A 21,419-nucleotide genomic window follows, 5' to 3' on the forward strand; every position below is an offset into this window, starting at 1 on the left:
TGGCCTGTGAAGTTAAAGAATATTGAGTTTGTCCTTCCTAACCTGGAAATATTCTTACCCTCTTGATTTCCAAAATCTAGGAAACAATTCTCAGAGCTCCAAAGACCCTCTTACTTTCACTAATATATTTTCACAATATGCTCCATTGTAAAGAACAAACTGCTAAGCATGAAAAACAAAAAAGACAAAATAAAAAAAGTCACAAGAGTAAAAAATTGAAACAGTGTAAAAGATCTGCCTGTAACAACTGAAGAGTTGTAAATCAGTGTGAAAGACTGGACGAAATGAGTCTGCATGCATGAACACAAACAAGAATGCTTTTCAAGAGATACATACATCCCAAGAGTAGGAAAGAAAACTTTACTCATTTCCCTATCCATATAACCTTATTAAAATGAGCTCTTCAATATTTACTCAACAGGAAAAATCCAATGTTCTAGAAAATAGAGTGAAAGTGTCTTGAACTCATTACATTTTGCATTTCAAAGGATACCAACAAATGCTATCACTTTACAATACTGGTTTAGTGATTTTGCATTGCCATTCAAAAACCAGTAAGTTTTAAAAGTAATTCTCCAAAATAAAATTACTCCACTGAAAATTATTGAAGGGGTAAATGTATTCACTGATAAACTTGTTTTTATAGAATAGGGATAATTCTATTCTAGTTTTATTAAATTATTTAAATATATTGGTATTATACTTTGGTATGTGTTTGAAATATCTTCTTCAATAACAAATAATGCTTAGCTTTTTGTTATCTATTTTAGTGATCTATAAAAGTATGTTTTGATTTTTTTCAAGCTTTATTGAGGTATAATTGATATGTAAAAGTATGTATTTATGGTATACAAAGTGATGTTTTCATATTTGTATACATTATGAAATGATTATCACACTCAAGCTAATTTAACACTCATCATTCAGATAGTTAACAGTGTGTGTATGTGTGTGTGTGTGTGTGTCAGGAGAACATTTAATATCTAATCTCTTAGCAACTTTCAAGTATATAATACATTTACTATAGTTACCATACTATACAATAAAGTGCCAAAATTTATCCGTTATGCATATCTGAAACTTTTAACCTCTAAACCAAAGTTTCCCCAAATGCATCTTTTATTTTAATTTTTAAAATTGTTAATTTTTGTATTTGTATAAAACATATGCATCTAGTCCTCTTTCAACATCCTTTAGAGCTATGGGGGGTCTAACGTATGTGATCTTAAATAAAAAAATATATTTTAAACACCAATTTTACAATGTAATAATTTTTCAAGGCATCTGGCTGGGAATTTCTCAACCTATTTCTAAATTGTCGCCAGTGGGAGTCTAAAACTCAAATGCTGAGAGAGCACCTTAAATGCTTCTCTTTGACCAGTCTCCCTTTTGGGTCTGACAAATAAAAATGGTAATTAATCTGAGAGGAAGACTCCATAAATGATGGAGTGAGCACAAATGTTTATTCCAGGTTTTTGAAAGGAAGGATTTTATATTATCATTCCTAAGATAAATGGGTCAGCCATTCTATTAGGACAGTTACTCTATGCTCTTGAATCCATTCTAAACCCAGAGAGACACTCATCAGACAAGTCACAAATGCTTTAGAATTGTGTCCTGTGGAAAAAGTGGAGGAGATGAACTGTTTACCTTGTTTTTGTTAAAAATAAGGGAGAAAAAGAGGTTTTTCATCTTGTGAATCAAAAGGAAATTTGAGGTTTAATTATGCAGGCAAGAATTTTTCTTTGTATAAGATGATGGTAACCGGAGAGATTATGCAATCAGATAACTGCCCTTAGAATATTATTTCTACATAGAATATAAATAGAAGTAAGAAAAAAATAGTAGCTGCTGCTATTTAATGTCTATCAAATAATTCAGTTTAACTAGAAAAAGGCAAAAATAGTATAGTCCATCAAAATTTAGAAGGACCTGGAGGCTAATTACAACGCATTTCAGCTGCCCAATTTCATGTACGTATTTCATCAATCAATTTTCCAGCCAAAGCCTGAACAGTTTCCATTTTTAATCCACAAATAGATTGTCATTTCAACTTTCATTTTATGTGGCAGAAAATGAAGCTTTAATTTATCTAGTATGGAATGGAAAAATGCTTTTGCAGTGGGGTTGTATCAGATAAATTGTTCATATGGCTTGGGTGATAGTCCAGCAGCAATGAATACAGAAATAAAGTAGGGGTTGGGTTTTTTTTTCTCCTTACCAATGGGGAAAATTCAAGGATATCAAATTTTTACTTCTTCTTTTACCAAATTCTGCTTTTACCTGAAATTTTGCTAAAGAATTCTGTCCTATGTATGCAAAGAAATTTTCTCAATTTTACTATAAAACTAAATGATTGTAATTTCTCATTCACCACATTTTGTAAATACATGTTCAAGATGAAATCACCAAGTTATAATTCAACTTAACAATACATGTTAACTGGTGAATCTGGTTCGTACGCATCCAAAATCAAGTCATAAATTAGCAAACTAAGACTGGAGCCCGAAGTGGTAGGTAGAACAGAACATTCTACCATGTGTAAGGATTCCCCAAGACCTCTCAAGCCAGAGAGACAAAGTGATATAACTTGTGAGGTACATTCATTACCAATATCCATGTTAGCACTATCCAGGTTTCGATTGGAAGCATATGAATTAATGGTTAATTCAGCTTACATTTGATGCTGCTGGAAAACATTCCACAAAAGTGTAGAAATGAAGACATTTTTGAGAAAATAGGAGGCATGAGCTGATTCAAATATTTTTGGTTCCCAAGTCAGGGACTACAAAAAGATTTACTTAGGAGGCGCAAACTGGTGCAATTCACAAAGCAGGTATGAGGACAATTTAGACAGATGAAACTTTCTTTATTGTTTTTTTTCACATTTACTAGCCTAAAGTTTATAACTATTTTTTTTAATTTTTACTTATTTATTTATTTTGAGACAGAGTATTGCTCTGTTGCCCAAGCTGGAGTGCAGTGGTGGGATCTCAGCTCAATGCTATCTCCACCTCCTGGGTTCAAGCAGTTCTCTGCCTCAGCCTTCCTAGTATCTAGGATTACAAGCGCCTGGCTAATGTTTGTATTTTTAATAGAGATGGGATTTCACTATGTTGGCCAGGTTGGTCTTCTGACCTTGTGATCCACCCACCTCAGCCTCCCAAAGTGCGGGAATTACAGGTGTGAACCACCGCACCCAGATTTTTTAAGGAATAAAATATGTTCAAAAAGTAGATAACATTTATCAAAGTTTTAGAGGGCTTTAGAGAAGGGGAGAAGTTAAAAACTAAGTTGGGAAAAAGATGGCAAGATAGAATTTTAAAGGTTTAAGGAAGTCCATGCCAATGACACTGAAGAGAAAAGGTTTTTTGTAAGAATACTTGATTCGATTATTTACAACCAATTAGATTAGTGATTGAGTGAGGATATACAAGTAGCAGTAAGTAATCAATGATGTCTGTAACACTGGAGTTCAGAAAGGTCTGTGGCTTTCTCAGCAATGATGAAATCACTGAGCAGGCATGAAATCTTAAAGAAAATAAACAATCTGCTTTTGCTAGATTTAACTTTAATTGACAGAACATAAACACCTCAATAACAATTATACATAAAGCTGATTTTTAAATTTTATCTCCTTTTACCTTGGGCTGCTTTCTGGCTTTTCATATTTTAAATTATGATTTAAAAAAAATAAAGGGACAAAATCTTTGTTGAATTTCTATGCCATATGGGAATTTTTAAAGACAGTTAGAAGTTTCTCTGGCATTGCCTTCCATCGGTTCATTTGGCCTTCTATAAATAATCAAATAAGCACACTCAGGAGCAGAGTGGATGGGGACACTGTCTTCACCGTTTCTCCAGAAAATGATATACCTTCTGGAGTTTTGTTGGTTAGTTATTAACAGAAAACAGATGGAGAATTATACTGTCTCCCCAGGACACTAATAGAAACAAGTTCTTGGATTTGTCTCTTTGAGTTTTTCCTGCTGAAATATGTTCTAACACAACCTTCAGGACTGAAATTATTCTGACATTTCAGTATAAAACAACCAATATGTACTACCAGCATTAATGTAATTAGGTAAAACCTACCTTAATTACTGTATTTAAGCTTTATATTCTTTACCTTATGCTACACAACCAAACTTCCTGGAATGCCAAGGCCATTACATGCATCAGACTAAGGTTGAAATTCAGCCTGCCAGCCTTTTACTACAAGGAGGCTTCCAATTTTGACCTTTGCAATGAAAGAGCAAATGAAACAGATGATAGGACGTGGAGGTTAAAAAGAAACAAGTAACAAGTTGCATAGTCGTGATATTTTAAAATTGGGACCCATTTTCCCTTGTCTTTTTCACTTCCCTAAAGAAACAGTGTACCAGATTCTCAGAATACAAATAACTGTTGAGCAAATTAAACAAGTTTGTAAGTTATCCTACAGTTTTCTTCTGATACATAAATATTAATACTATTGTAAATATTCTTTTAATTTTGAAATGAATAATTTATTTCACTAAGATAATCTAATAACCCTTGAATTTAAAAACTTAAGTATCCAAGTAGCTACATTTTCAATAGGAGAAAGCTATATATAAACTATATATACATAGTTTATATACAGCTAGGTAGTGTAATATGCATACAGTCTCACATTTAATTATCTGCTATAAAATAACTTTTCTTTGATATATTTTGGCAAAGAAAACAGTACAAATGATCCTGAAGACTCTGCAGATACCATAAGACATTATCAGAGTTCCAAGAGACACTTTGAAGAAAAAAAAAGCAGATCGTCATCTTTCATCTCCTCCATTGATGATGAACAAAAGCCGCTCTTCTCAGGAATAGTAGATTCTTCTCCAGGAATAGGGAAAGCATCTGGGCTCGATTTTGAAGAAACAGTGCCCACCTCAGGAAGAATGCACATAGATAAAAGAAGTCACTCTTGCAAAGGTAATCCAGAGTTAGACATCAGATGATCTCTCTTCAGTGCTAATCACAAATGGTGACTTTTTACAAATTAAGAACTGTACTGACACATGTTAATCTAATTGTTTTCATCTTCATGAAATATTCGTGAAGCATTCAGATTTCAGATCATCTACCAAGTGTTCGCACTATTCTAAAACAAGTGGTAATTATGCCCAAAAACTTCCAGCGTGAGAGGTTTTCATGACTAACCAGACTCAATATAATGTCAGGTAGAAAACTGTGGGAAAGTCTGTTGTAGTGATTTCAATGGGGAGAGAGGATCAATGAGTATTTTCAGTCAGCTAACCAATTGGTCCTTTATATGTATCTTTTGTACCCATTTCTCACCCCCAACCTTATAATATTATACTATGAAAGGCTAATGCAATCACACTGTAATACATGCTAAATAAATTTAATTTTACAGAAAATATGAGAAAGATTAGGAAAAATGGCTTGAAATAGAGTATGGTCTTGAATCCAACTCTGGTTTAGCATCCCTACCAAAAGGAATACCCAAATGAATAGATTTTGTTGTAGGAAGTGTGCATGAGTTGAGTAATAATGCTTGATTAGTAGCTGCAGGTTTAATGATAAAAATGAGAAATTCTGAAAAACATAAAGAACTATTACATGGAAGAAAAACTATTTTAGCATACCAGAGGCTAGATCTACAGATCTACCTAGTAAGTAGTACCAGTAACAGGTGGGGGTCAGACTGCTTGGGTTCCAGGTGCAGCTCTGACACTCGCTCCCTTTATGTCTTTGGGTAAATGATTTGATCAAACCCACCAAGACTCAGTTTTAGCATCATTAAAAGAGGAATACTATTATTTAACCAACTAGGCTGTGGTTATTAAGATAACATGTAAAGTACTTTTTCTGAAATAAAGTCCCCAACTGTTAGTATTCTCTCACAGGCTTTACTTTTCAAGTTTTAATAGTTTAATATATCCCTGGATGTATAGAAATATAAAGATTAAGAAAGCCTAACAAAGCATCAAAAGAATATTTAAAAAATGAAGGGAAAATAGGAAGTTCTAGGCTTGGTAGGATAGCAAAATTAGTACATTAATGCAGAGTAAGTAAATATTACTTATCCTCATTATTCCAAAATATCATATTTAGCTACAAAGATTTTATTGAATCTAGGATGTTTAGGCTTTATATTTTGCAAGAGTTGCTCTCTCTATCATGTCACATCCACTTTTTCATGACCCCACATTGAAGTAAGCCAAGAATATATGCAAGTGTTCTCTGGACGATCTAAAAGCTTGATGAAGTGAATGAAAATAGTACCTCATTTATCACAAAGGAAGAATGGAATATTAAATGTGATTACCAAATGTCCTATTTTAGTTATTTATGAAAATGGATTCTGGGAAGTGCTAAAAATAGAAACAGGTTGTATTATGGAAGTCAGAAGTTCTGAAGAACTTGCTGAACCATCTCTACCATCTCCAAAGGTCAACATAATGTGAACCTAAAAAATTGCTTGTTTTTTTCCTCTTGAGTTTTAGAGTTTCAGGTGGCAAATTATTAAAGATATAGTTTGGGGATTTTCTGACTGTATAATGACTCTCTCTGACAATGAATTCTCAGGCCCTTCTTCTTATACTTTTCTTTGCTACCTCTTCCAACTTTCTTTAATTAGCTTTTCCATATATGCAAATATAGTATTCTAACAAATTTAATACCTATATATTCTAATATTAAAAAATTTACAGGGTAATCCCTATTCAAATAATAGTTATCTTGAGAATGTATAGCTAAATATGCAGGTCAATTGAATTGATGTCAATCATATAGCTTCAATCAGTGTGACACATGGTTAGCCTGGCTAATTAGTATCATTAACCAATGGGGAATTCTAAAATTTTATTCACTGCAAATTTCATTCCCTAATGATCTTTAAGGTGACATACTGCATTAATAAATGAGGTGTGACTTGTCAATGCTGCAGATCAAACTACTAAACCCCTGCAAATTTTAGTTTCGCTATCAATAGGAAATTTCACTCACTCAAATTCCCGACATTTGTAATGCTGAATCCAACAGAGGGGCACATTTAGGCAAAACTAAAATGAAAAGAGAACAAATTAAATGGACTCTGTTGCTACTTAGATTGAGGTCAAAAGTTGACTCTAGGAAAATTGTCTACTCAGAGCAAAGTGAAGTTTACTTTCTGTTCATCCATTTCCAGAAATGTGTCTTGCAACTATAGCAACATTTTCCAAGGCAACCAAGTGCAGATTCTTTCTGAGCTATATTTAGAAAGTGTCTACAAGGATGTTCCTTTGATTAAGATCACTAACCAGGATTTCCCCCTTTGAACTCCTCATTTTTTATATTGCTGTTAAAACAAGCTAATTACATATCTTCAGATTTTAATAAAAGAGTAAATTATAATCATGGAATTATATGTATACCATAAGAGTGTACATTTCATTCATTTCTAATAAGGTAATTCTTTTTTTTTTGATCCCTGAAGAAAACATATAATCCTCCATAATTCATTGCATGTGATTCACCATTGTCATTTAAAAATCAATTTATTTTATATCATTTGGAAGAAGAGAGCTGTTAAACATAGGCAGAAATGCTGTAAGCTTTCTTTACACAAAACCTGTGATCATAACATGTAACTTCAATCTTATTAGTTCTTGTTTTCTCCAAAGAAAGATTTTTTACATTAACTGGCTAGCAGCAGACTAGACAGCGACAAGCATCAGCATCACTAAACCATTTATATAGACACTCTGGAGGTTTATTTAGCATTGTTGGTCCAATCTTTAAAACTCAGTTTGGTAAGACATTATTGTTTTGCATTTTAAACAGGTTCAAATGTCTGTAAATAACAAATACTACTTCTCAGTGAAAATCTGCAGATAAATGGCTTAAAACTCCAACAATATCTTATTTGGTTCACATATATTTTGCCACATTTGGTAAAATGTCAAAAGAAATGGTAAACTGCCACTTTAAATAATGAAACCAGGATCCCTATAGTAAGAAAGATGTAGTCAAGAAGAGTCTTTCTGGAATTCGAAGCAAGCCTTCTGAGGTCTGTTAGCCATTTCTGCCCAAGAAGGAACTCTTATTCTATATTTTCCTAATGCTGACTTTGGATATGCTAATTCCTTTGTTAAGCCTCACCCTACTCAGGCAGAAATTATAGACACCTCATTTGAGAAATTTCTGTATATTCAATGATAAAAGATAGTGAGTGAGAGGAAAACCATGAAGAAAGAATATCGACATGTCTGTCTTCTACTTGGAGAAAAGGGGATGCATTTAAACTACCCCTGGAGAAACTGTAGGAAAGGAAGGAACTTTGAGACGTCCAATGGTCTTGTTTTCTATTTCTAAAATCATAGCTAATCCTACCCAATTCAGTTGCTTTCTGTCCAAATTTAAATAGCCAAGAACTCCATAACTTTACATAACTTTTCTCAGTGTTTAATCATAGATACTTGTCAAGTTTTTTTAAGCCTTTCTATCAAAACAAAATCACTTTCTGTATTCAAATCTCTTTCCATGTGAAAATGAATACCAGCTTTAGATAGTCTTTCCTTCCTACTAGCCCTCCCAGTGAAGAAAAATGTTTCTCATTCATCTCCAAAGTCGACTCCCAGCTCCAGTAGTATTTCTCATGAATCTTACTTTCCAATTGGTTAATCATTCTTAGAGGTTAAGAGATCAGCAAAAGCATCCAAAACGTATGACAAAAATGAGGGGGGAAGGACATATTTGCCCCCAAACGTTGACAGCTTAAAAATAGAGATTGTAGGAGAAATAGGAAATTAAAAGAAGTTTAGAAAATGAATATCTATGTAAAAGTGATCACAACCCTGTTAGACTGAATTCTTCAAGTTCAGGATCTATGGCCTCCTTTCTCCTTAATTCCTCTGTATTTATCAAGTGTCTGGCCCATAATAGACACTTAGAACATTTTAATAGTAGACCTGAACAAATAGTTTATTTTAAAGTAGAGTTACATAGCAATATTTAAAATAAAAGAACCACAAGAAAAACATACTAGAAAACAATGCAATTATAGTAAAGGGCAGCACAGAAGGGGCTACAAGAAAGCATGAAAACATGAAAAAGTAGCTGGGGACCCAGGGACTTTTTAGACTCTTCCCATTTTTCATGGCTTAGGGCCCTTGGCTGTATTTGAGTTGGGCTGGCTGAAGGGAATCCCCCTGAAGATCAGCACTTCTCTAAGGCTCTTTTCTTGCGCCCACTCTGTCATATCTATGCAACTTATCCTGTGGAAAAGAGGCCTAAAAATCTTAAACCCTAGGTAATGCAGTGCAAACAAATTATGCTGCTGCTTTCCTAATAGAAAAGCACAGAATTATTGCTCTCTAATTAGTTTTGGTTTGGCTGTTCTTCTCTTTTCCTAGCACAAACAGAAAGAAAACAAAATCCTAATCAACACTCAGGACCTGCTACATGTTTTTGTTCACATGGAAATTGATATGGGAGGTAGGGCCAGCAGAGTGAGAGTGGGACTCTGTTACCAATTGGTCGTGGCCCCTGGACACATCACTGAACACTTTTGTTCTGTCTCTCAGGTTATACTCCAATCCTTTCCAGCTTGTCTTGTGGATATCTATGTGTTATTGACACAAAAAGGCACCTAAGAGGCTTGACATCCATCTTGCTGTTTTCCGCAGACATCACTGACATGAGAAGCTGGGAACGAGAAAATGCACATCCCCAGCCTGAAGACTCCAGTTCATCTGCACAGCAGCGAGCTGCCTGGGGTATCTCTGAAACCGAAAGTGACCTCACATATGGGGAAGTGGAACAAAGATTAGATCTGCTTCAGGAACAACTTAACAGGTATAAGCAGCGACAGGGCAAAAGGAGAGCATAACCCAAGCTTTTGCATGGGTACAGTTTTACTCCTTACAAATGGAAGATTCTTCTTGCCATAATCTCATAATTTCTGTATACACTTACTTCTTTAAAATAAGACTAGAAGTTGACAGAATTAACAATTTGTGTTGAAAGGAGCGTTTATTTAGAACACTTGATACTTCTGGCAGCATAAATCCTATTTTTTTCTTTACTTGTCATCCAATTAGTATTTCACCAGCACTGGCTGCCTTAGAAAGCCCCCTCCTCCCCTCTCAAGATAATTCCTAATGAATTCATAACCTAACACCCTTCCTCTTTTAATCCTCGTTTTACACTTTTTTGTATGTCCCTGGAAGCTTGGTTATGTGTTAGGGCATTTAAAAAATACTGACAAAGTGATTTAAACTTTCACTTATTCAGTCAGCTTGTCAAAAAATGTAATTGAATTGAAAATCCCACAGAGTTTCTTGTTTCCTTCCCCTTTGATCTAAACCACTTAACATGAAGAATACATTTCAGTTTAGGGAGGAGGTAATCCCTTCCCCTAAGTCTGGGTGGTTTCTTTTAGTTCACCACCAGGCAAGATATTCCAGCAGTCCCAGACAAAAAAAAAAAAACTGCAATGACTAAATTAAAATGCTCTAATCACAAGATTTATTAAATCAATTTAAAGCACAAATGAGAGAAGATGGAAACCATATGGGGTAATTAACACATTTCAAATATGCACAAGCATGGTGAAAGGACTGCATTACCCCAATTCTGACTTATACAATGTTCGTGTATTTGCCGTAATATATTGAAGTTACCAAGACCAGAGTTGAGGTTTGCAGGCCTTCAGACAAAAATAATGTCCTGTGCCAGTGGCACACACTTGCTCCATAACAAGGATACAAGCTATAATATACGTGACCTCAGCTGTGGCTTTCCAGCTAGCCAGCTCAACAGCCATGTGTTTCATCAGCCTTTCACAGGTACAGCACACATGGAGCCAGAATGCGATGATACTGGTATGTATCACCAATGGGTGACCACGTTTTGGGATGACAGTTGTTTGCCTAGAGGTGACATGAGAATAATTTGCTCTTTCCATCTCTATGTATAAGCCACACTCTTGTTTGTTACATAGTTCTATCTTTGATATGCCTGGCAGGTTACTAGCATGCTGTCTGTATTTAATATATCTTACGAATTCTGCCATATTTAACAAGCTGCTTGCTTACTCATCTGTACTTAACACATCTATGAGTTCTGCCTAGATAGTATAAACTACTGATTTATTCACTATGCTTAAAATTTTTTGTGCATTTTGTCCATGTTGTTTATTGTCACTGAACACACGAGTGAATGAATGACAAAGGCAGCAGGGATTTATTTAGCACAATGCTGTCACTGTACTTGCAATTGGTGAGCATAGGAAAAGGTCCTAAGTCTGCTTCTTAATGACTTACAAGATGACTGGGTCAAATCATTTAAATTTTCCCCCATTGCCTACTTTGACTCATACCTACTTACAATGCTACTGTAAGGACTAAAATAATATAAATGGGACCTACCCATGCTATACAAAATGGAAGATGTTGTACCTGCAGCTAGGTAAAATTTGATTAACAAGGAACTTCACTTCTATTACTGATGTTCATCTGAGTGTATTCTCCTACTCTACATATAGTTTCTGGCTTGGACCTTTCATCAGAACTAAAATTGAGATTTTTAGAATCACCTGGTTGCTCTGTCATGGGTGCCAGTCACTGCTGCTAGGATAAGTCATCATTGCTTAAGACATTTGTTTTCAATATGTCCTGGGTCTAAAAATGTAAACTTTTAAAGGCACATTTATCTATGATCCATTTGGTGTGCAATCACCCAATAGTAATAAAAATTTTTATTGCTATTTTATTACATTAGTAAGTTGCTATTACTACATAAAACTTTTCCACAAAGTGCAATTAAATCTCTTTTTGACATGTTCCCGATATCAGTATGTGTTTCCTGAAGATGTTTTGAATTGGTGCTGTGAAAGTCGTCAACATCAAAACAGAGACATTAATGTTAGAAAAACCCTGACAAAGAGAGCTGGGGAAGGCCAGGAAGAGAGGGTTGTGTGCCTGATAACAAAAGCGCTCACGAAGACTCTATAAAAACCACAACCTTGCACAGAAGCCACTGCAACCTTACACAAAAAGTACTTCTGCAAGGGCATCTGACCAGAAACTGCCTGTCCAATCTCGGCCCAGCGTCACCCTTGTTATTGACCTTTGTAGCCAAGAATAATCGTTTCAAAACAATCATGCAGTCTTCCCCAATTTTTCTTTAAAAAATATCTGTCTTTACCTCACAGAATGAGTGCATAGTTTACTATGACATGAATATTCCTATTGCATTGCATATTCCCATATAAATGTCTTTTCCTTTTAGAGTGCCTCTGTTCATTATTCAGGTTGACACTACCACCAATACTACATCTTCTTTGACATTTGTTTCCAATTATCTCTGATATTTTCACAGACTTTTTCTTTTGCTTGTTTTGGATTTTAAAAATCCAAAATATTACATTTTTACTCTACTGCTGTTTCTAACAAACTTTCACCTCTATTTTATTCTACAAGCTAAATGTGTACAAAAAAGTTTGAAGGGGGCAGCTCAACCCAGACTTCTACTTTACACAAAGGAAAGAGTTTTCTAGAATTGGGTCTACCCTGTTTAACTTTGGCATGTGTTTAAATGTAGAACTGTAAATTCCTACACCATTTGTCTCATTCAAATACACATATTAAGTACAAAATACAATAAAAACAAATAAAATGGTCTATCTTGAAAGGTCCTTACTACCACTTCTTTTCTGCTTCAATGACTGATCAACCTATATGATTGATACGGTTAAAGGTTTACATAAGAAATGTTCTTCTATATTTATATGTTACGCCTGCAGATATACCCATTTAGGTAAATCTTTAAGACCTGATCCTAGAGCACTGTGTCTCGAATTTCAATGTGTATTTGAATCATTTGGAGATCTTATTAAAATGCAGATTCCAAGTTAAAAGCCCTAGTTGGAAGAGATTCCACATTCTAACAAGCCCCCAGCAATGTCCAGTGTTGTTGATCTAAAAAGCACACTTTGGTGGACGCGGTTGCTCATGCCTGTAATCCCAGGACTTTGGGAGGCTGAGAAAGGTGGATCACAAGATCAGGAGTTCAAGACCAGCCTAACCAAGATGGTAGAACCCCATCTCTACTAAAAATACAAAAATTAGTCAGATGTGGTGGTGGGTGCCTGTAAACTACTCTGGAGGCTGAGGCAGAGAATTGTTTGAACGCAGGAGGTGGAAGTTGCAGTGAGCCAAGATTGCACCACTGCACTCCAGCCTGGGTGACAGAGTGAGACTCCATCACACACACACACACACACACACAAACACAACACATACTTTGAGTAGGGAAGCACTAGAAAATGTAAAAACTGTTAGAATGACTCCTTCAATTACACACAGAGCAATTTATCTACATGTCTCTAGTATGGCATTGAGCACTTGTTTTGCCTAGTGTTGTGGTTATTTATGCATTCCCTTCATTTGTCTTTCCTAAGTGGTTAGTTCCTGTTAGCAATGTGAAATCAGATTTCATGTTTGTTCATTATCATGTTCTTCCCTCACCCTCCTACCTAACATTGTGCCTGGTACATTGTGGGTCTCTGAATGAGTGAATGAAATGAAATTATTCACTTTACACAGCTTTATAATGATGCTGACAGAAGAAAAAGTTCTAAAACTATGTTATTTTCGCTTTTAAATAACAAGCTGGATTTATTTTAAATTTGCTGTAATTCCTAAAGCAGGCCTTTTAGTCTCAATAGAAGAGTTCTCTTTTCTTTTTCTTTTTTTTTTTTTAGATAGGGTCTGTCTCTGTAGTCTGTCACCCAGACAAAAGTGCAGTGTTGTGATCTCCCAGGTTCAAGCCATCCTCCCACCTCAGCTTCCTGAGTAGCTGAGACCACAGATGCACACCACCACACTTTGCTAGTTTTTGTACTTTTTGTAGAGATAGAGTTTTGCCATGTTGCCCAGGCTGGTCTCGAACTCCTGAGGATGAGTGATCCACCTACCCTGGCGTCTCAAAGTGCTGGGATTACAGCCATGAGCCATTGTGCCTGGCCCAAGAGTCCATTCTTATTAAGCTAACAGACCCTTGTCTTAGCTTAATAAACACAGAAATACAACCCTATGCATAGAAAAAACTTACCAGTAAACTTCTCCCTTTTGTTGGACTATATCTAACAACTAGTTAATAAAACAAAATTAAGTATTCAGAATTACTGCAGAAAGAGATTCTGCCATCTGGACAGAGTGTAAGTGATATCTCAAAAGGGAAATGAGAAGCAGAATATTTATAGGACTGGAGTCTGGGCCTTTCAGAGTGGAGAACACAAAGTTTATGATATAAACTTGGAATTGGGCAAAGTTTATGATATACTTTAGGACTAATGGACACAGTAAGTTGAGGAACTTGAAGCGAGTCTTGATAAATAAAGTTTGATTAAAAATTATTTGTTGAGATGAACAGCCTACTGTCTCTAATAAGGCAATTTATAGACATTTCCTGAAGTAGCAAAGTTAGTTATTAGTGTAGTTTTATTTTTCTCAAAGTTTTCCTGGAACAAACAATAATGTCAAGTTGACAGAGATGGGCTATGCTGTTATCTAATTTATACTGACACAGTCTCTGTCCTCACCCTGCACTAGCCACTTTACCTGCACATGAGCTGTCATGTGCCTGAGTCCCACTCATGGCAGTGGGCTGCACTTACTGGACGTGTGGATGCTGAAGCCTCACCTTCCAATAGCTTTGTTCCTCATAAACCCTATTCAAATAGGTAGAATCCATGATAAAGAGATATTATTTCTCAGAGACAGCTCCTGTTTGGCAAAGGATTTATATGACAAAAGCGTCACCATAATTTTTGACTCATTTTTGGTTTTGAAACTCCCTTGTTGATGCAATTCTTCTGCCAGTCTTTCCGCTAAAATCCTTTTTACATTCAATTCTAATAGACATTGCATAAGCCACTCACAACTGAATGCTGTTAGTGATGGAATACATTTGTACAGAAATGTTTATGATGACATATGAATGTAGAATTTTCTTTGGAGGCTCAGAGGAGAAAGTAATTCTTGATGAGATAACTAAGGAAAGATTTTTTGAGTACAGATAATATATAAGCTGGGACTTGAAGAGTAAAATGAAAGAAAGATATGTATAACACATAACAGTGAACTAATGGGTCTGCTCAGTTTAGTTGGAAGCATAAAAATTAGATCAGACCCTTAGGTAACAAAAGTAGATAAATAAACCAGTTGATAACTCAATTTTTCCCTTTTCAGTGTATGTTTTTGACATTTGCAAAAATGACGTTTGCAAAGTCATGTATAATTCATAGCTATTGGTTTAGAAGACACAAAGCTGTATGGCTATATTTACCAACTATAGAAAAACTGTAAGAATAATGTGTTATGATTCTTAGAAGGAAGATTTGGAGTGTTAATATCAAAATATCAAAAACTAAAAAAAAGATATTTTCTCATGTTTTCCAGGTTTATGTTGTCTATCAAATTAAACACTAATTTCTACTTTGAATTCTACAAACAAGAATGACTTTAAGTGGGCAAAATCAATCCTATGATTTTACTTTTTTTTTTTTTTTTTTTTTTTTTGAGACGGAGTTTCGCTCTTGTTACCCAGGCTGGAGTGCAATGGTGTGATCTTGGCTCACCGCAAACTCTGCCTCCTGGGTTCAGGCAATTCTCCTGCCTCAGCCTCCTGAGTAGCTGATATTACAGGCATGCATCACCATGCCCAGATGATTTTTTGTATTTTTAATAGAGACGGGGTTTCACCTTGTTGACCAGGATGGTCTCCATCTCTTGACCTCGTGATCCACCTGCCTCAGCCTCCCAAAGTGCTGGGATTACAGGTGTGAGCCACCGCGCCCGGCCTTTTCTTTCCATTTTTTATTCAGAGGCAAAACAGCACAAATAAGTGAACAGTTAGAAGAATTTTCTAAAGAGGCATATGGTCCAAATTTTCTGTTCTTATGTCCACAAAATTTCCTCTGTATTTAATGCTGTTAACACATGCAAAATAAGGGAATCTGACCAATTATATTTTGCTATTTTCCCTTAAATTTTAATTTAAAATGAGAATAAAATTAACAGGCCAGTTGGCTACTTGTGAGCTTTAGGGAAAAAAATAGACTGGTATTTTGCAGGCCAGATGGGTCATTAGAACCAAGTGAAGTCAAATTTTGTATGCTTCTTACATACCAAAGGCCGTGACATATTCAGAGGGAAAAAGAACTTAGTATTTAATAGCATTAAATGTTAAAGAATATAATGAATAACACACAATACTTAATATGAATAGGAAAAAGGTAAGGCTAAAAAAAAGGTAATATAAATGTAAAAACACATAAGAAATTATCCTGGGTGCTGCAGTTATGAAATAAATGTGCTACCAATCTACTTTTTCAGAGCCAATAAAATGTTCACAAGAAACTAAGTAAAACCTAATGAAAAAGCAAAGACAATTACTGATTAAAAACAAATTCTCAGTGTGTTTTACATTTTGAAATCAGTGAAGGTTAGTAAACATGTAGTCTATTTTGTTCATCTGATTTTCTGTTAACTGTTAATATGAGCAGGAAAACAATAGTCTTTATCAGAATCATTAGTGAGACATACACAGTAAGTATCCGTCAGGAAAGAATCTCTGTGCTCCCTCTCCTGTCCTTCTTGTTTAAAGCAAGGCCATAATTCTGTTTGCTGGTAGTGCTGAATTTTTTTTTTAATACTCTTGAAATCCTGGACTTTTTTAGGACTGTCTTTCCCTACTTCTATCTGTTCTGCAGGCTGGAATCCCAAATGACCACTGACATCCAGACCATCTTACAGTTACTGCAGAAACAAACCACTGTGGTCCCCCCAGCCTACAGTATGGTTACAGCAGGAGCAGAGTATCAGAGACCCATCATCCGGCTGATGAGAACCAGTCAACCGTTAGCATCTATCAAAACTGACCGAAGTTTCAGCCCATCCTCACAAGTGAGTGTGGATACTATCCAATCAAGAGTGTCTTTCAAAATGTATGTTTCCATGAGTCACCTAAATCAGAGTCACTTGGGGTGCTGTGGAAACAGATTTCTGTCCCTCTCTCTGTTTCTACTCAATTCGAATTTCTGGAAATGGGCCCTGTAATCTGCATTTTAAACAAGCCCACGCTGATTTCTACATTCATTTAAAGTTTAAGAACAATGAAGGTAGAATAATGATTTTAAACATAAGCATTTTTTTTTAAAGAAAACCTTTTTTTTTTTTTTACAGGATCAACCTGCTTAAATTTTCATGCAGTAGAGCTTTGAAATCTAAGAAATAGTCTTCTATGTTCCAAAAAGGGTTTTAGAGAAAAATCTGGGTCCAATAAGAGCTTCAAAGAAAAATCTGTAATTTGCTGCAGTGCCAAAGAAAGGCTGGGTGAGGTCTCAGGAAGGAAGGGGAGGAGAAATAGCATGCTGGCCAGATTAGACCGGAGTTTCAAATGCCATCAGACTAGTAATCTTGTCTGTACCCCACCCATCACCAGAGATCTCTAATTTTTTTTTCACTTGGATGGTAAACATGGTAAGAGAAGCAATTTAAAGAGTCCTTTCTCCTGCGTCTGAAGCCCTCAAAGAGGATCCTTTTGAATTATGTTAATATGAGTAGTCTAGCTCCCTTTTAATTCTATTTTGGGAATTAGTCTCAATTAGTTAAACACTATAGTGAAACTGGACCTAAGAACAGTGATTTAAATAAGGATTTATAGAACAACCTTGTAAAACTTTTTTAGATGTTTGGGAATTTAAGTTGCCCTGGAAAATGAAACTACACTAATAACAGAAGGTAATGTGCCAGAAAGAAAAATAATGCATTATTTTTAAAATCTGAAAGTAGAAATTAATTTACCTAGTTTTGGATGACTGGGAAACATGTAAAACCATCTATTTCGTTCTTCGTTTTTAGTATTTGTAGGTAATATTACCTCACTAGAGATGACTGATTTGACTTCCCATCTTTTCTTTCCTCCTGATACCCTCTTACTCACCAAATGATCCTATTCCTCATCCCAATTTTGTCTTAAATTGTGACTTTAACTCATCTGGAAAACTCAATGTAAAATAATACTTTTTAAATCTGATTTTAAAAATCTGGCTCCAAGGTTAAATAAAAGTTCTTGGAATGCTTGTTTAGGATTATCTATACTGATAACCAGTCTCCCATGTCTTGACTCATTTTAGGAGGGAAATGTTGGCTAATACCATTAATCAAATATAGATTAATGAGGAAAGAAAACGCTTAAGTTTTTATTAGTATACTGTTCAATGACTGTCTATCAATGTGAATTGTAAAAATGTGTTTTGTTTTCTTTCCATCAGTGTCCTGAATTTCTAGACCTTGAAAAATCTAAACTTAAATCCAAAGAATCCCTTTCAAGTGGGGTGCATCTGAATACAGCTTCAGAAGACAATTTGACTTCACTTTTAAAACAAGACAGTGATCTCTCTTTAGAGCTTCATCTGCGGCAAAGAAAAACGTACCTTCATCCAATTAGGCATCCTTCTTTGCCAGAATCATCCCTAAGCACTGTAGGAATCTTGGGTCTTCATAGGCATGTTTCTGATCCTGGTCTTCCAGGGAAATAATTCATTTTGTACTATTTACTCCACATACAATGTAAGTGCTTTTAATGGCTGTTTTCCTTTTTCTATTTAAATCCTCTCTACTTGACTCAGGGGCTCACAAGTTACCACTATATGCAAAAGTACTGTATATTTTCCTAAATTGAAGCTTGTAAGGTAAAATTGAGCAGTTAGGATGTAAATATACATAAGAACTTTTGGTTCCAAATGTTAAAACTGCCAGCATCTCATGGCACCTTATTTTTTATTTTTATTTTTTAAATCACATGCATGTTAGGAAACTCCAATTTCTCTTGCATGGAGACTCCTATTTACTGCTTTTACTAAACCGGTACTTTGATATGAAAATGCCTTCCATGCAAATAAGAAACCAAGGGATAAATCTGTTCTTGGATGCAACTCAGATTCAGATGATCCTCAACTCATGGGAATTCCAGGGGGATAAAAGGAACTTAGTCACTTTTGCAAACAAATTCAGGTCATTCTGTATCAAGATGTGTAAAGTTACATTCATTCCTCCACACTGGAAGAAAAAATACAAAGTTTGATTTATAAACCTCTCACAGTATAGGAAGCCATCTCCAAATACTAAACATAGGCCAAATTAATGAGAACAAAGGTCTTTCTATTTAAAATTTTGTCACTAATTACATTCACAAACCATCTAAAGTATTTTCCACTGGCACATTTCCTAGAAGGCTTAAAAACACATTTCTCATTTTGCTTTATTGGGGGGTGGTCTCCTTAAGAACTGCTAAACTGTAACCAACATAAACTGATATCCACGGCTTTCTTGTGATTCAAATTTTAAAGAAATCCCGAATTTGATCAAAATAATGAATGTACAGCCTGGGCAACATGGCAAAAACCCATCTCTACAAAAAATTTTTAAAAATTAGCTGGGTGTGGTAATTCACACCTATAATCCCACCTACTTGAGAGATTTGGGTGGGAGGATGGGTTGAGCCTAAGAGGTCAAGAGTGCAGGAGGCTTTGATCACACCACTGCACTCCATTCTGGACAATAAAGTGAGACCCCCGTCTCAAAAAACAAACAAAAAATAGTGGACATACATAGTTTTCAAAGAATGTATGATTTCAGTGGGTTTGCATGGCAAAACTAGCTTCCATTAAATATATGTTATTCGATGTGTACTTCCAGCTATGGAAAAAGTGTGCCTAGAAGGAAAATGTACATAACATCAGTAAAATTTCAGTTTTTAGTTATTCGAACACTTTTGCCAATTGAAAAATTAAACAAAAATATATTATGCATGGATTAAAATGAATATATATTGACCTCAGAATATCAGAACATACAATGAAATATATCGTTCAATTAAAATATCTTCAACTGTTAGATTTTTTTGTGGGGAGCATATGTCTCTCATAAAATTAAGGTGAAGAAAATGTTACAATTTAAGATTATGGTCAGTCAAGTTCTAGTTAAGAAATTTTATTTTTCAATTTAAAAATTATGAACTCTGATCCATTATATCTTTTCTTTCAGAACAAAAATATTTAAATTTATTGGAAGTTTCTTAGTCCATTAAGAACATTTTATCTGTGCAGATTAAATGGGTGAATTTCTATCCCTTCAGGATTTCCAACTTTGACACGGATCTGTTAATCAGCTTCAAATGCAAGCTATTTATTTAAATTTACAAAAACTATTGTACTGTTTAAAGTGTGATTAATGTGACCTTAGATTGCCCCCTGCATGTTTTTAAATGGTCACATAAATTGGTAATCCATGTGGAAGGCAATCTGTAAGCACAAACTTGTTCTTACTCCTGCTTAATTTTTGAAAAACCAAAACATAAATGTTCAAGTGGATTATGCAAAATGACCAGTCAATTCAAATATATACTATTATACAAAAGGGTAAATAATTATAACCAGTTTCCCAAATTATTTGGTGTTATGCAGATACAAACTTAGGGGCTAACTGATGCTTTCAGTTCCTCATTCAACAAACATTCAGTGGGTGCCTAGCAGGGAAGAGAAGTCCCATTAATGGCTAACTCTGATTCAGAGGACTATTTTGGGATTTTGTTTCCATACTGGGACACATTTTTGCAGCTGCAGCAAATTTCATAAGGATTGCCAGCCTAAGTTCCAATAACATTCAGAATGAATTCACCAGACAATGTTCATTTACAGGGAGAGAGGAATTTGGCAGGTGAGGTATTGAAATCTGATTGATTAATGAATGCCTCAGCTGCAACATTTGGTATGACATGAATAAAATCCAGCCTTCCACATAAAACTTCTGTTTATATTTATGAAAACTAAGCATGAAGAAATAGGAAGATGGGGAATGGTGTGCAAGCATCCAGTTTGTTTAAATTCTAGCACAACACAAACCTTTTTCTTCATCCCTTCACATAATTGCTTATATTAAAATCTTAACCCTCAGAGAATTGGACAGGATTAGGAAGGTCTCTTCCTACAGGACATTAGCTTAAAAAGAGCCTGAGCAATATAAAGATGGGATTAGTGGGCATTAATGTCAGAAGACTCAATGGCTAAAGTGACTTATAGATGACCAAAGCAATTATCTTGATGTACAAAATTCATACCCTTTCCCAGCCAAAGATCTAATGTCTAAATGTACTATCATCTCCCACCCTTTGTTGGCTCTCCATCTAGGGATCATGCTGAGGCCAGGTCAACTGCTGCAGCCAATCATAATTGCAGTGTACCAAATGCTTTCCTTCTAGGTAATTAGAAGCACCAACATAACACCTTTTGCTTTCCTCCTAAACCTGATGTTACCTAGTCCCCTGGCCTAAATAAAATGTCATTTAAAATCTAAAGTTTGTTTGGATCAGATGCTCTCCTG

At 35.2% G+C, this 21,419-nt stretch overlaps 1 protein-coding gene across 6 annotated transcripts in view; it reads left to right on the forward strand.

The window, feature by feature from the left end:
* The window catches only part of KCNH7 (potassium voltage-gated channel subfamily H member 7), a 508,532-nt gene that overhangs the window by 480,741 nt on the left and 6,372 nt on the right, over nt 1-21,419 (forward strand). For 3 of the 6 annotated variants that reach the window (XM_035304674.3, XM_078327526.1, XM_078327527.1), the window contains 3 exons: nt 9,657-9,825; nt 16,748-16,940; nt 18,311-18,719. In XM_035304674.3, the coding sequence (XP_035160565.1) occupies nt 9,657-9,825; nt 16,748-16,940; nt 18,311-18,577 (629 nt within the window). In that variant the 3' untranslated portion in view covers nt 18,578-18,719. Of the gene's footprint in view, nt 1-4,704; nt 4,957-9,656; nt 9,826-16,747; nt 16,941-18,310; nt 18,720-21,419 lie in introns of those variants that run through there. The other 3 variants (XM_035304672.3, XM_035304673.3, XM_035304671.3) reach the window with 2 other exon arrangements.

This window comes from Callithrix jacchus, chromosome 6 (assembly GCF_049354715.1).
Source record: "Callithrix jacchus isolate 240 chromosome 6, calJac240_pri, whole genome shotgun sequence".
NCBI lineage: Eukaryota > Metazoa > Chordata > Mammalia > Primates > Cebidae > Callithrix > Callithrix jacchus.